The sequence below is a fragment of the Pogonomyrmex barbatus genome, unplaced genomic scaffold (assembly GCF_055798465.1).
Source record: "Pogonomyrmex barbatus isolate J1 unplaced genomic scaffold, ASM5579846v1 scaffold3, whole genome shotgun sequence".
NCBI classification, from domain to species: Eukaryota; Metazoa; Arthropoda; class Insecta; order Hymenoptera; family Formicidae; genus Pogonomyrmex; species Pogonomyrmex barbatus.
This window is the reverse complement of record NW_028297127.1, coordinates 7,148,843-7,165,942: the sequence shown is the minus strand read 5'-3', so window position 1 is coordinate 7,165,942 and position 17,100 is coordinate 7,148,843. Positions and strand designations below refer to the sequence as shown.

Here is a 17,100-nt window from a genome sequence, read left to right as displayed (position 1 = left end):
TCTTACGAATATAAAGATGAAACTCTTAAGTATTATATAGATAAATTTTCCAAAATTATTTTATAAAAATATATTTTAAAGCAAATATTTCTCTTCGATGTAGCATGTATTAAATAGCACAAGTTATGTATATCTTCTACAGTCTCTCGCAAGATCGCAAGAATGTACTGATAATTGTCACTTAATAACGCAGTGAATTACAAGCAAATTCTTATTCACGTAGTAGACATATATTTATTTTCCTTATCCATAGCTGTTAGACTTATTTCTGACATTGAATTCCTTTATATTCGTAGATAAAGTATTTCTTATCAATTTACATTTATCTTTCTCATCACTTTTAAACCACTATATTATTTTCAATAATGTCCTCGTACAAAAAAATTATAGGATAAGTTTCCATAAAATTATAGGATAAGTTATCCTAAAGAAAGCAATTTATCTTCTCTTTGACTATACTGCTATATGATGATGTATAATGTATTAATAAAAAACAGAGAAAATTTAAAGGAACTACTCCAATGTTTGAAATAATTTTCAAATATTGACAGAAATATATTCTTTTAGATAGAAAGAGGAGTGCGTGCATTAATAGAAACTAAAATAGAGATAAGATTATTTTTGACAAGAAACAACTGTTAATCTTTACAATCAAATTTAATTACTAAAGTTAAAAAAATCTTTTTCTTTTAATAAAAAGCGTATATAATTATTTAGTATAAAAAATTTAATTGATTGATATATTATAAAGAAAAATTATATATACAAATATGTAAATCTGTAAAAAATTGTATGTAAATCTTGTATTATTTTATTTGTGTCAAATTTAGAGCACGGAATTAACGGATAAAGCCTTTCACGAAGACTGGTATCGATTCGATTTGTCTGTAAAACGTATATTCTTATTGGTGATAATAGCTAGTAGTACTTAAACTTAGAACTTAAACTTTCAACGTTCGACAAATTCAACTTATCTCTATCCGCATTTATGTCGGTAATATACATAATTTCTTTTGTAATTAATAATTCCTTATCAATATTTAAAAAAAAAAATAGTTCTAAATAATTTTAAAATATTCCATTTAAAATATTATTTATGATAATATACATAATTTTTTGTGATTAATAATATAATTAATAATTTATTATTAATATTTTAAGAAAAAAGTAGCTTTAAATAATTTTAAAATATTTCATTTGAAATATTATTTTTCTAGATTTTAAATCAATCATATTCAATTGCCCTTTTGATATTAAGAATGAAATAAAAAATGAATATAATGATGCATTTGTAAAATCTGGGAATTTATAATTTATTTTTTTTTTTATTAAATATGAAAAGCACTTTTATTTTTCATTATAATTTGTAATCCTTATTTTAGCATAAAATATATTTTATATATTAACAAGTTGCAATTAATATATTATTTAGCACTTATAAATTAAATTAGTATTTTAATCATAATATAATTATTATTAATTGTAAACAATCTTATTATTATAAAATTTAGAAGAAGTAAAATTCTATTTATTAACAAAGCATAAAATATGCCTACAATTTATTATAATAAGTATTTGATGACACATTTTTAAATAATAAAGTTATAAAAGCTTTATGAAAGCAATTTGTTTTCTTTTATAAATACAGAATAAAATTGCATTTAAATATTGTTTATTTAATATTGACTTGATATTGGATTTGTAAATATATATTTTTAATTTCATAAAAATATAGCTATTTAATGGTTTACAAAAATATTATAATTATTTCATTGAAAAAAACTAAGAAATTAAAAATAAACTAAAAAAGAAATACGTTGCTATGAAAGGCATATATATATATATATATATATATATATATATATATATTATTTATATATATATTTATTTTAATACTAATACATTTCTATTGAATTAAGTATAATACTTATCTTTACATTACAATGTATATTAGTCTTTTGCTTTTTAATTTAAAATATAAGAGCAAACTTGATGTTTCGATTTGTAGTTTAGGAGAATGTATTTGGTTTTGATAAATTTTTTTTGGGACAATATTTCCATTTTATTGCAAGATATTTCATAGATTAAACCATATTAATCTATAATCTTAAGTCAAAGAAGTTTGCGTTTACATAGTGTTTGATTTTGATGCCTTGCAACGATATACATGAAGTATACATGAAGATAATCTACTATAAGATAATCATTCCTCCACAGAGTAAGGATAATTAAAAGGAAGCTTATAGACGCGTCTTCAGAATAAATATAGTGAAATAGATCGTATCGCAATAAATTGTCGTATATTATTGCGGCATGTAGTCATAAATGTTTTATTTGTCTGTAACAAAGACTCTCTCTCTAGTCTTTACTTATGTGGGTATAATATTATTGTTGTCTCTTTGTCAACGTTCTTAATTGCGATTGAAGATAGCGGAATATCTTTCGTCTCTGTATGGCAACGTGTATAATATTCTAATAGTATACATGCAGAAAAGTACTAACTAAGAAAGAATGAATGACTGTAAATTCATGATCGGCTAGATACATCGGCAAGAGTAACTTCCGAAGCACAATAGAAGAGAGACATATATCAGTCAGGACCGAAAAGGTACGTGTGTAATATAGAGAGTGTGTAAAATGAGATAAACATCCTTTTATATTATTCTTGTATATTTAATATTAAACGTGCAGCGGCAGCATCCATGTAAATAAAGTGGATTTAAAAATCACGAATATCTAAGAGAAGTCCATTCTCTTAGTTTTTATCAAAAGAATAAGAACAAGAGTTATACATCAAGAATATGGATTTTAAAAGCGTAAATTCCCTAAACGTTCGCATAAACGCCCTCTCAGGTAACTTGTTGCCTTTGAAACCGGATGATTCGCGATTCCCCATAACATTGAAGATGTACAGCGTCTTGGTGTGGCTAATTGAAATAATCCAAACGATTGTATTAATTCCTGGGTTGATTCTGGTGTCACGGGAAAAGGCCCTAAAAGACGGTACAGTTGTCTGTGTGGTCACCGTAGAGGTGTTTTTTATGGCCGCGCGGATTCACTCACGCAGGCAGTTGGTGAATCGATTAATCCAGAAAATAAATGACATTCTGCGCTTTGCGGACGAGACTATGAAGAATGTTGTGACGGCAACTCTGCAACCAATGGACAATCCGCTCAAGTTTTACTGGCTCTCCGGCTGGATGGGTGTCTTCGTATGGGCTATTTTACCGTTCTTGTTAATTTTCAAGAAAGTTTCCTTCTTTTACGAGGACTATAGGATGCCGGCGGCCTTCTCCAAACAACCTTTTTCATTCAATGTCTTCCTGCTAGGCAGCATTCTGATACTGATTGGTAACATGTATATATTTATAAAAAAAGTTGGATTGGATGTTTATATGATACATCTCGTACTACTAATAACGGCACAATATCGATATATTGCCACAAGACTCGTGACAATATTTCGAGATGGAAATCCGCGAAGTGAGTTTAATGAATCTCTCCAGAAATATTCTTCCAATGTAAATCAACGAGTAGAAAAAGAAATTATACTATTATGTCGACATCACAACGCTGTCGTTCAGTAAGTCATTAGAGAATTTTTACTAAAACTTATTAATAAAGAGAGAAATTGTTCGTAAGAACGCTTCAATAAAGATCAAATGTTAAAGAAATCTTAAGTTCAAAAATTGGCTAAAAATTTCTTTTTCTTTTAGCTTTTAAGGCTTGTAAAGAAAATCTAATTGCGCTATTATAAATATATATAAATACTACTTTGTAATTAATTATGTTAATATTACTTTTTATCAGAAATTTACATAATGATTTTATATTAAGTACGATAAAATATCATAATGATATGAAATATCATAAATATTATAATGAAATATCACAAAAATAAATGTATAATAAGTCCAAAGTATTTTTCATAGATGCAAACTAGTATTTCAAAAAATACAAAAAAATTAAATTTTTCAATGATTAATGAAACATTATGGTATGTTATATACGGAAGCTTTGTTGTAGTTTATCATCTATGCTAAAGAAATTGCTGTCTTTAAACTTCAGTATGATCTACGTGAACAGTGTCTTACGGTTTTGTTTTATCGGTATCATGCTAAGTACAGTGAGCACTTATTAATGATAATTAATTCCTCAATATTGTCAATTAATATACAAATAAATATAGTTATTATCAATTAATATAAATATATATATATTTTATATTATATAAGTAATATGTTTTCAGGTACCATCAACAACCCTTCCGGAAGCTTTCTCAATTGTCATGTTCGCGTGTGGCTCAGTAGTGCAATTCTACATGTTATGTTCCTGCGTCCAACAATTATTAGACGCAGTAAGTTGTAATGTAATGTTTAAAATTTGTCTTTTTTATACAAATTGTAATTATAATTAATTATAATTATAATTACAATTTAATTATAATTATATTTATATAAGTACAATTATATACTTCTATAATATAATTTCATATTTATATATTATTTATGTTATATGTATTATATATTATATTATAATTATTTTTAATTATAATTATATATTTCTATATTATATTTTTAAATTTATATAACTAATTCTATTCTTTTTCTTTATTCTTATACATTTAAAAAATTAATTATTAAATATATATACATTTAATTTGAAAATTAAATTTTCATATGAATATTGCGCATAATACAATTACTTTTAAAATGATTAATTAATTATATAAATTATTTATCTTATGTTTTTGTATGGTTTAATATAGAGTAAGACAATGACGAATGAAGCATTTCACGAAAAATGGTATCAATTTGGACCATCTGTGAAACGTATATTTATGTTGATGATATTAGGTAATAATTTAGAATGCAAACTTTCATCGTGTGATAAATTTAATTTGTCTCTACCTTCCTTTATGACGGTAAGAGTTGTGCTATAAATAATGATGCTCTATTAAAATTTTACATTTGTTTTTTTTAATATTTTTTATTATTTTTTAGATCTTAAATCAATCATATTCGATTGCTCTTCTACTCTTAAGAGTGCAGAACTAATGAGAACTTATGAGAACTAATGAATATATAGAATTCTTAAATGCTTAAATTTTTGAAATTTTCGAGTAATAAAATTGTTTATAAAAGTTAAGAATTTCATGTTATAATGCAAATGTTATTATGTTATAATGTTATAATGTAATTTGTAAATTTCACAAATATAGCATAAAAAATAAAAATTAAAAATTAGAACATTTTATAAATTTTTTTAGCAACTTATATTTGTAAAATTAATCTATACAACAATTAACTATACTTTTGAGCTAATTTTTATAATTAATAGAAATATTAATGTTCTCTCAATAAATTTCTAATTTATAGGTTGTATATTTAATTTTTTATTCTGTTAAAATTGTTTTTCTTATAAATCGTTTAATAACAATTTTTATTAAAATATAATATTATATAATTTATTATAATTTATTTATTTGTTATTTAGCAATATCTTGTGTATAATTTCGTGTATTTGAATATAGAATTATAAATATTAAAAGATATTTATAAAATAAATAAAAGTATTTTTTAGAAAGTATTTTTTTTAATTTAGCCAACTTGATTAATTATTTTATAGTGAATCGTTTATAAAAAAAAATCGTGCAACATTTTCAAAAACATATTCGATATGGCGATTTAATTTCTTACAAACTATTATAGTTTTCCATTGACGAATATTAGGTGGTACAGTTTTAACTACAATTCGATCAAATACTACAAATTTTGTAACTTCATGACTTCGTGATCAACAAAGCGCCATAAGATAATCGTCGATGAAGTATAATATAGAACAGTGGTTCTAACGGAAGTCATATCATAGGGGATAAACATGACTAGCTTATAATCAGATGAAAAAGCAACTTCTTGTTTCAAGAAATTGCCATTTGTTATCATGATGTCAATTTTATGAACTACTTTATAATTTCTTCACAATACTACATAAAGTCTTCCTATATTATTAGTTACTGAAAAGTCCATGACATTATTGCCTTCGAGTCTTCCGGACAATAATCACAAGACAGATGTCGATAATTGACGCGAATCTAGAAGACATGTCATTGCTGTCAGTAAGACAATATGTGATATACAGTATATTAATAAAATTTAAGAGACAATTTAAAGAAATTTAAAGGAAATTATCGAAGAATAATAGAATGAGCGAGTCAGTTTCAAGAAGAGTCATACATGTTTCTTTGAAGAGAAAAGTGCGTCATATATTTTCTGCAATAACAGAAATGTAATGCAAAGTGATCAAAAGAAGTAGAAAAGACCATACAATTTATTGCAAAGAAACAATATAAAAATATGAACTTCCAAAGCGTGAATCTGTTGAATGTGAGACTAAACACTTTTTCTGGTAACTTATTGCCAATGACATCTGATGATACGCAATTTTCGATTGTCTGGAAGATATACAGCGGCTTCGTGTGGCTGATTGAGTTGATACGTGCAGTCAGTTTAATTCCCGGAATTATGCACGTGTCAAGAGGAAAGACTTTGGAAGATGCTACAGTCGCCATTGTATTCACTATAGAAGTAATTTTTATGGTAACGCGAATTCAATTCCGTGGCACGTTGGTACGAGAGTTCATTCAAAAATTAAATGATATTCTGCGTATCGAGGATGAGGTTATGAAAAACGTTGTAACCATGACTATGGAGCCAATGAAAATCCCACTAAATTTTTATTGGTTCACCGGCTTAGTAGCCGTAATTGTCTGGGGTAATACCGCTCATGTTGCTATTTAAAAAGACTTCTTTCTATTATGAAGATTACAGAATGCCGGTCGCTTTTTCCAAACAGCCATTCTCGACTGAAGTCTTTCTGTTAGGAAGTCTTTTTATATCAATCGCTAGCATGTACATGTTTTCAAAAAAAGTTGGCCTAGATGTCTACATGATACACTTGGTATTGATGATAACAACACAATATCGTTATATTGCGGTGAAACTCGAAGAAATATTTCGGAATGGAAATTCGGAAGATGAATGCAATTCTTCCAAAGAACGTCATTCTAAAAGAAAAGATTTATGGACAGAAAGAGAGTTAAGAGCAATATGTCGACATCACAACACTGTGATTCAGTAAGTAATGGAAATTATTTACGATTTATTCAATTTTTATCAAATAGTTTTAATTATTGTTGAAATATTAATATTCTTGATACAAGCAAAATTTTTATCGGAAATTATATTTTATAATATTACACATATACACGTATCGTATATACATTCATTACTTTTTCAGCTTATCATTTACATTAAAGAAGTTGCTCTCCTTAAATTTTAGCTTAATTTATGTAAACAGCATCTTACGGTTTTCTTTTATTGGTATTATGTTGAGTACAGTAAGTAATATTTGATAAAATTATTGTAATCTAAAAATATCTTTTTACAATTTAGAACGTAATATAAATATTAATAAATTTAAATTATAAATTTCTCACAAATTATTATAATAAAACGAGACATATTGAATAAGATATATTTATGTACTTCAGTTTGTAAAATTAATGATTATTAGTTAAAAAAGATGGAAACTTAATACTTAAAATTTAATACTTAATACTTAATAAAACTTAATACTTAGGATGAAATATATTTAAAATTTCATCTTTTATATGAATTTTTAATATTTAACATAAATTTATAAGTAATATATTTCTTTTATAAATATTCAGGTATTATCAACGATTTTCATTGAAGGTTTTTCAATCCTCATATTTGCTTGCGCTGAGATAGTGCAATTTTATGTTTTATGTTCATCAGTACAACAATTATTAGATGCAGTAAGCTTTATTTATTTTCTTTCTAAATTATTAATACAATAAGATTTACAAATTATTTCAAAGCCGCAGCCGCTTTTCACTTTCTTGAATTGAAAAGATATTCTTTCATTAATAATTATACTCCATCATGTATTATTTGTATAGAGCACAAAAATGACAGATCTGGCATTTCACAAAAATTGGTATCAATTTGGAACCCCGATAAAACGAACATTTATGTTAATGATACTAGGTAATAATCTAGAGTGTAAACTCGCAGCATTTGAAAAGTTTAATCTCTCTTTGCCATCATTTATGACGGTAAGACTATAGTCTATAGACTGTATTATTTTTGTATTATTATTATTATAATATTATAAATATTTTCAAAATTTTGTTAATAATTTTTCAGGTTATGAATCAAGCATATTCAATTGCTCTTTTATTTTTAAAAATGAAATAAACTATAATACACTGAAATACATCGAAATCTTTAATAAAATATCAAATTTTTTTATTTTGCAAGATTTTTGCAAATAATAATTAATAAGATTATAAACAGTTTTTTATATTATTAAATATAATCTTTGTTTTAAAAAAAAAATATTAAAAAATAACAAATTAATTAAAATTAATAATTTACGTCAAAATTTTTATTATTAATTTACTTATCTGTATATGTTATTAAAATAACACTTTTAAAAATAAAAATTTTAATTTATAACAATAATGTTCGACGTGATTAAAATTTATTGTTGTGTAATAATTCAAACAAAATTAAAATTATATGGAACTTAATAGTACTATATCTTTAAATTAATGTATAATAGAATATCTATTGTTTAAATATTTGTTCTCGTACAACAAATAGAATCGATAAATTCTTGTATGTAACTTTCAAAACTGAAATATCTAATTCTTTTAGTATATTGCATGTCATTAATATGTACTTCCTCATCAAAAAAGTAAGCCTTAAGTACCTTAAGTAAACCTTAATTATTTCTAATTATTTAATATTATTTTTTCGGTTTTTACTATTTTATACAATAACTGATAAAAAACTATAAAATTGGAAAGAATTGTAAATTCTGTCCAGTGTAATGCTAATTATAATAAAATTTATAATACAAACAAAGCAACAAAATACCTAGGTCTGTATATTTAAAAAATATTTACAACATCATTATTATCATCAACACGACTTTCTTATTTTTGTCATGGAGATGCATCATTATCTTGAAAATAATGCTCATAATCCAAAAAATTTATTGCAAAAAGTACTATATAATAATAATAATCTTTCGATATAGTATCATTCTTTTATCTATCTTATGTTGTATTTTGTATTTCACATAATTACTATGTCCGATATATATTTAATTAATCTTTTATATTAATAAAAATAGGAATTTATTAATACATTTTTTAATATTTGAAAAAAACTTATATTATTGTTTAAATAATGAGTAATTAACAAATTACAACTTACATTAAGAATTATCTTACACATCAAATGATACGAAATGATTAAACATTGCACAGACTAATTTTTAAAATATTTTATACATTCTAAAAATATTTTATACAAATATATTCCAAGTTAAAATAAATACTTCTCTTCGAGCGTATGTTGCAAATAACATTGTGTGCGCTTTCTTGTATAGTCTCTCGCTACAGGATTGCAAGAATACCATAAGATAATCATCACTTTAGAGCGCAGTGATAATAACAAGGCAACTGTCGTCTACGTAGTCGACATCTATTCCCTTTATAAATAATTTCTTATCGGACATTTGTTTTTTTGACATTGAATTCCTTTATATTCGTATATAAAGTATTTTTTCAATACTGTTTCAGTAAAGCATCATGTTGTTGTCTATAATCCATCCATATAATTATACTTACAGTTGTTAACAGGACTAACTTTGATCACAAAGAAAGCAACTTGACTTCATTTTATATGCACTATCATCTAATGGTGTATAATATATGAATGAAAGACAGAAATAATCCGAAAGAAATACTATTTCAGTACATTAGTAAGTTTAGCTAAATAGCAGAAATAAATTTAACATGAATTTCTAAATAGAAAATAACTTGCGTATCAATAGAAACGTGAGATAAGATTAATGTACCGCAATTGTATATTTTTTTCACTATACTATAGAATTAAAATAATTGAATAATTGTTTTAAAAAAACAGATTAATTGACAATTACAGATAAATAGTATATTTTTTAAGAAAAATTTTTTACTAATTTAAGAATATTTTATCATAAACAAATATTGCTAAGTAAACTTGATTAATTGGATTTTATTACAATTTTAAGTATAAATAAAATTGTATTACAGTATTGTTAATAATAAAAATTTAAGTTTTAACATGATTTAATTAATTGTATGTGATGCATAGTAAAAATCCATAAACACACAAAAATATAATAAATTAATCAAAAAAATTATTTTGATTTTTACATAAAAGAACAATTTCTATTCATTACAAAACACAATATCGATGTTATGGATTTCCAAAGAATGAATCTTTTAAACGTTCGTTTAAATTTGCTTTCGAGCAATCTGTTATCGATGACCGACAATTTGTCATTTCCAATATTTTAAAGGATACATAGTGTTTTCGCATGGTTGATCGAATTGGTTTACATGGTCACATTAATTCCCGCCTATTTCTTTGTACCAATAGAGAAAGCTTTAAATGATAGTGTAATTTCCTTGGTGATCATTGTAGAATCTGCCATTATGATTATACGAATTCATTCGCAGAGAATATTAGTACAGCAACTAATACAAAAACTAAATAAGGTTTTGAGCATTGGAGGTGAAAATATGAGAAATATTGTAACAACAAATCTAAGAAATATAAATAATCCATTCAAATTTTACTTAATCATTGGCGCATTTTCTGTTCTCTTCTGGGGCTGCATGTCGCTTCCATTAGTTTTTGAAAAAAGTACTTTCTGTTATGCGGATTTGAAAACACCAGCTATTTACTCCAAAGAATCATTTTCTCTTGATATTTTTGTGTTACTGTGATATCATTGATTAGCAATACATATATTTTTTTAAAGAAAGCTAGTGTGGATTTAATACATTAATACCTTTATATAATACATTGATATCAGCATCATCATTGATAACAGCACAGTATCAATATATTGCTTTGAAGTTTATAGCAATATTTCGAAATAGCAACTCGCAAGCAACTCGCGCAAGCGACTAATTTACAAAAAAATTATTCTAAAGTGGATTCCTCAATAAAGAAGGAAATGAAAATATTATGTCAGCAACACATCGTTGTTATATAGTAAGTACATTTTTTAGAACTTGATGATTAAATTACAAATTGTTAAAGAAATTTTATCCTGTAGAAAATTTATATTTATTTATTGTTTTTATGATAAGTTATAAGTATAAATATTCTCTTTTGTAGCATAACATTAATGTTGAAAAAATTGGTATCTCTAAATATCTTTTTTGTTATATATAACATTTTTCGATTTTGTATTATTGATATCATGTTGACTCAAGTAATAATAATAGTCAAGTAATAATAATAATTTATGTGTATGTGACATTAATTAATCTAAAAATTTTGCACAAGTATTTGTTAAAAAATATATAATGCTATTGAATTATCTCGTATTACTTAATTATAATATAGCAGCAATGTGTCTTTGTGAACTGCAGATATCATCATCTCTTTTGGAAGGATGTATGATTATCATGTATGGATCCGCATCAATAACGCAATTCTATATATTGTGTTCATGTGTCCAGAAATTATCAGAAGCGGTAAGATTTATTATAATGTGATTGTTCGTAAGATTAAAAAATTTATTTTTAAAAAAATTAAGGAACAAGTTCTTTTTCTTCTTTGTTATCTTGTTATCTTTTTTGTTAAACAACCTATATTTAAGGAATTTATAAACAATTAAAGCGATTATTAATTGTTATAACAACAAGTCCAATTATCAAAATTAGAAAAATATTTTTTGGAATATAAATAATAATAATAATAATAAATTTAATTGGTTTATGCACAATTATCTAATGTAAAAAAAATTAAATTTATTCTGTAGTTAAAAATTATATTATTTATTATTTTATGTGTATCAAATTTAAAGTACAAATTTAACGGATAAAGCATTTCATGAAGATGGTATCGATTTGATTTATAACATATATATTTTAATTGATTGTCTAATAATAATTTGGAAATTAACTTTCAATGTTTGAAAAATTCAAATTGTCTCTATCTGCATTTATATCGATATGATTTTGATAATACTAATTACTAGATTAATAATTAAGAGATTTTTAAAAAGAGATACTTTTCTATAACTTTTAACATAATTTTATAACTTTTTAGGTTTTAAATCAATCATATTCAATCGCTCTTCTGATATTAAAAATGAAATAAAAATGATGTATTTAATGAGACATAATTATAGAATGACATCTTATAACTTATAATAAATTATAGTAGACATTGTAATATAGATATTAGTGACATAAAATTAATAAATAAATAAATTATGAAAAGAGAATATTATTACGTGAAATTATCTTATTGTTATATAGATTTTAGGACGAACAAAATTTTATTTATCATAAAAACATAAAAAAATTAAAACATGTCCGTAATTTATCAAAACAATAGCTTTATATAAATATAAACAATATCTTGAAACTTAAATTTTGCTTCTTTTATTTTTAAATTCAACATTTTAAAACAACTACTATTTAGTATTGCAGATAAACATAAAATTATCACAAGTTATTATAATTTATTAAACATGTGATATATTTTATATTTATTTATGCTGACATAGTTTTTAATTCAACTATGTTTTAAATTCAATTAATCTTATTAAATTAATCTATTAATTAAATTAATTTAATTATTTTTGAATTAAATTAGTTTAGTAATTTTCATATATTGTTGCAAATAAAATAATTATATTTTTAAAATAAATTCAATGATAGAAAAAATTTTCTTTAACAAATTCATTTTAAAACACTTTGGAAACTTTATAGAACACTTTATAGAACAATATATCCAAATTTCATTTAACATGTTACATATTATTAATATTTTAATCAAAGTAATGCGCATTAGACATTCTTATTAATAGTTAAAATTCATTTAAAATTTTACTAGTTTTTCATATTTTGTGCTCTACAATAGTTAACAAGATTGCTCCTCTACTAATGCAATATCTACGAATGAAATCTAAATAACTGTACATCATATTGCAATAAATATAATGAGAGAGATAATAATCATCATTGCAATAACTGTCATTGCAACATTTATTAATGAACTTTCTTATTACTTCTATATATAGTATGTATCTATATGTATGAAATTATTATTTAACGAGAGATATACGCAACATCGCCAGGAATAATTAATCTACTGTACTAGTAAACAATAATCACAGTATCACTTAATAATTTAAAAAATTATACATATGCATAATATATTAATAACAATTAAGAGATAGTAAGAATTATATACATATTGGAATAACATATCTTTAAAAATTAAAAATCGAAAGTGATCTATCAACGACCTTTATAATCAACCGCAGAACTGCTTATTTTCATTTGTAAAATAATATCATGTATGACAAGTAGTATGGGGAACAGAAAGTAGAAGTAAGTTTAATACTAAAGATAGCTATTTGTTTCATGAGCCAGTGTTCTACGAACAACTTTGATCATTAAGTGTCATTAGTTATAAATTTTCTTTCCCTCTATTTAAAAAGAAAGTTTTCAGGGAGTTACTTTTAAGAATTATAGTTAACTAAACCAACATATTCTTTCTAAATAGCATAATAACGTACACTTAATGGCATAAGCCAAGAGTTCAATATGAGTAGTTACACTCAGTTTTAAACTCACAGTGGTATAAAATAGCACTTAAGCATCAGAAAGACCGAGTGTTCTGTTTTCATAAAAAAATCGATCTATTTTTATACAACAAATTTGATGATTTAAAAAAAATAATATCGAGGAATCATGGACTTTCAAAATGTAAATCTCCTAAACGTGCGAACAAACATGATTTCTGGCAATTTGTTTCCAATGACAGCAGATAATTCGTCAATTGGAATTAGTTGGAAAATATATAGCGCCGTTATATGGTTGATACTTATAATCATAGTCATCGGGTTCTTCTTTGGTTTCATGTTGGTGCCAAAGGCAAAAGCTATAAGTGATGGTATGATTGGCACCGTGTTCATCGTAGAAGTATTCTTCATGGTTGTGCGTATTCATACAAAAAGAAATCTCGTGAAAAAGTTTATCCAGAATATGAATGACATTCTTCACGTTCAGGACGAAACTATGAGACGTATCGTGATATCATCTCTAAAACTGATGCATTCTCCATTCAAGTTTTATTGGCTGTCCGGCATAATAACCAGCACAATTTGGATCGGCGTGCCGTTTACTTCAGTTTTCAAGAAGAGTTCTTTCTTTTACGAGGATTTTAGATTACCGTTTGCTATTTCCAAACAACCATTTTCAACAGAAATTTTCTTATTAGGCGAAATAATGTTGACAATCTGCAGCATATTTATTGTTGGAAAAAAAGTCGCGGTGGATATTTACATGTTGAATTTTGTGCTGTTGATGACAGCACAATATCGCTACATTGCGATGAAGCTTGAAAACATATTTCAAGAAGAGTATTCGGAAGACAATTATAATAATTCTCAACAGAAACATCATCCTAAAACAAAATCATGGGCAGAAACAGAGATAAAAGCAGTATGTCGACATCACAACACCGTAGTTTAGTAAGTAATCTGCAAATATTTATCGTATTAATCTGCTAATTGTTTTGGAACTATTTTTGCTTTGTTTTGATTAATTCAATTATTATTAAGTTATCATTTATGCAATTAAAATTGTTTTTAATATTATATTCTTATGTGTTTGTATCATATATATTTTCAGTTTGTCGTCTATGTTAAAGAAGCTGCTATCCTTAAACTTCAGTTTGATTTATGTGAATAGCGTCTTGCGGTTCTCTTTTGTTGGAGTCATGCTAAGTAATACAGTGAGTAATATTTATTAATCTTATTTTAAAAATCTTTTCTTCGTAATTTAAAATGTGTAAATTATTATTATTTATTAACGGCGTTTTGCACAGAAAATATTTTTATTTTAATAATATTAAATTATATGACTTAAAAAAAATTTGAATATTAGATGTCAACTCTTGTTTTAAAACATTATGAATTATAATGTAATTAAAATATGAACTATAATGTAATTAAAATATAATTAAAAAAGAATAAATTTTTAATATCTGTATTGTATAAGTTATAATATATAAGGTAAGAGTGTAATATCATATTCTTTTTTTTTTTAAATTTCTAGGCGTTGTTGACGACTTTTGTTGAACGGATTGCAATGGTTTTTTTTGCATCTGGCGAAATAATACAATTTTACATTCTATGTTCTAATGTACAAAAATTGTTAGATGCAGTAAGTTTTCATTGTAATACATATTTTATTACATATTATTTTCTGTCAATAATTACGTAACGAATTTACAAAATATTCTTTAATTACTATTTATTATATAATTTTTTCAAATATAATATAACAAAACAAAATAAATATTTTAAAAGAGAATATTTAACTTTTTGAGATATATTATTTGTAAATTATTGTTGCAGATTTCTTATTTGAGCAAAAAAATAATTACAATATGTAAATTATTATTTTTGAAGTTAATAATGTTTTAATGTTTTTATTTAAACTTTTATTAATAACTATATTATATTAGCTTCTATATCTAATTTAGAGTATAAAAATGACGGAAGTGGCATTTCATGAAAATTGGTATCAATTTGAATCGTCATTAAAACGTAAATTCATGTTAATGATATTGGCTAATAATTTAGAGTGCAAACTCGCGGCATTTGAGAAGTTTAATATTTCCCTGCCATCATTTATGACGGTAAGATTATACGCATTTATTCTGTCACTTACCTGCTTATATTGTAAAAATATTATCAAAATTTTCCCAAAATCTTGCTAACAATATTCCAGATTATGAATCAGGCATATTCAATTGCTGTTTTATGTTTAAAAATTGTTAAAAAACAATAAATATATTGCAAACATTTTTAAATAGAACGAAAAACTTTATTTTATAAGGTAAATATAATAAATAATAAATGTATAAATAATTTATACACGTTCAAATTTAATGTGTTGCCAATTTTTGTTTCAGTAAAAGAAGTATATGAAAATAATCGATTAATGATTTTATTGGGCTATAAATAAATTTTTTAGATATTAATAAAATATAGAAAAAAAAATAATTTATCCATAATGATGGTATGTAATGTAATTTAAAATTTATTTTATTGTGCAGTAAAATGATATAAAATAGACATTTTATATCATTATTAAAAACTTCTTTTGTTAAATAATATTCTTATTATATATGTAAGCATCTTATATGTAAGCATCTTATTTAAATACTTTTTATTGATATATTGTAAGAACTTAAACAATTCTAAAACAACAACATTTCTTTTTTAATAAATAGTTAATTTCAATATTTCAAATTTGAACATATAAATCATATCAATAATGAGTCAAATAAAACCAATCCAATTTTTTATAAAAATCTATTTATCATGCATAAAAATATAATTGCTTTACAATTTATTATTTGTATATCAGATTTATATAATTAAATGATAAAGAATAAATATTATCATTTTTATTATATCATTTTGCTCTGTAAATATTAAGAGTCTAAAAATACAGTAAATCGCAGTAAGTTTAAAAAGAAACATCTTATTTTTAAAATAAATATACATTTGAATGTACATGAATGTACATAAATGTAATTTTTATTTTATATATTATTTAAGTAATAAAAAAAGAAATATATATTTCATTAAATATATATGTCAATTCGCGATTTATATCTCGCGAAATATATTTATATAATATATTTATCTTTTTCTGTTCCAAATATTCTTTATCATTTAAAAATAATGTAATATATGTAACTAATTGTTACGAAACGACTTATAACACGTTTTTTTTTAAATTCTTTGCTATTTTATATATCCTTTAAAATATCCTTTAAAAAATAAAAACATCTAATTTGGAGACACATTTTGGTGTGAAAAATGCAAATAAAATTTTTGAGTTTAAATTATGATTATCTTTTTCGATCTGCACTTTGTTTAACATTTAGGTCGATAATAGATTTGTTAATAGAT

At 23.9% G+C, this 17,100-nt stretch overlaps 2 protein-coding genes and 2 pseudogenes across 2 annotated transcripts; all 4 read left to right on the top strand.

Moving 5' to 3' along the window:
- Nucleotides 1–2,235: 2,235 nt before the first annotated feature.
- On the top strand, nt 2,236–5,057 carry LOC105429265 (uncharacterized). Its single transcript, XM_011642132.3, has 5 exons — nt 2,236–3,583; nt 4,027–4,126; nt 4,250–4,357; nt 4,769–4,924; nt 5,004–5,057. Exons 1-5 carry the CDS (start codon nt 2,802–2,804, stop codon nt 5,055–5,057), a joined length of 1,200 nt encoding a protein of 399 aa, XP_011640434.2. The 5' UTR covers nt 2,236–2,801.
- A 1,280-nt stretch (nt 5,058–6,337) lies between these two features.
- On the top strand, nt 6,338–8,282 carry LOC105429266 (uncharacterized; annotated as a pseudogene).
- A 2,057-nt stretch (nt 8,283–10,339) lies between these two features.
- Nucleotides 10,340–12,140, top strand: LOC105429267 (uncharacterized; annotated as a pseudogene).
- A 1,721-nt stretch (nt 12,141–13,861) lies between these two features.
- Nucleotides 13,862–17,078, top strand: LOC105429268 (uncharacterized). The gene is made up of 5 exons (XM_089079693.1): nt 13,862–14,643; nt 14,804–14,906; nt 15,230–15,337; nt 15,660–15,815; nt 15,908–17,078. Exons 1-5 carry the CDS (start codon nt 13,862–13,864, stop codon nt 15,965–15,967), a joined length of 1,209 nt encoding a protein of 402 aa, XP_088935819.1. The 3' UTR covers nt 15,968–17,078.
- Nucleotides 17,079–17,100: the final 22 nt, after the last annotated feature.

What these genes read in the sequence shown, in the direction of transcription:
- LOC105429268 (XM_089079693.1), top strand. Translation starts at nt 13,862, where the DNA reads ATGGACTTTCAAAATGTAAATCTCCTAAACGTGCGAACAAACATGATT. An exon ending in CATCACAACACCGTAGTTTA is followed by an intron (nt 14,644 to 14,803) that starts GTAAGTAATCTG and finishes ATATATTTTCAG; the next exon opens with TTTGTCGTCTATGTTAAAGA. An exon ending in GAGTCATGCTAAGTAATACA is followed by an intron (nt 14,907 to 15,229) that starts GTGAGTAATATT and finishes TTAAATTTCTAG; the next exon opens with GCGTTGTTGACGACTTTTGT.
- LOC105429265 (XM_011642132.3), top strand. Translation starts at nt 2,802, where the DNA reads ATGGATTTTAAAAGCGTAAATTCCCTAAACGTTCGCATAAACGCCCTC. An exon ending in TCCAACAATTATTAGACGCA is followed by an intron (nt 4,358 to 4,768) that starts GTAAGTTGTAAT and finishes GGTTTAATATAG; the next exon opens with AGTAAGACAATGACGAATGA. An exon ending in CTCTACCTTCCTTTATGACG is followed by an intron (nt 4,925 to 5,003) that starts GTAAGAGTTGTG and finishes ATTATTTTTTAG; the next exon opens with ATCTTAAATCAATCATATTC.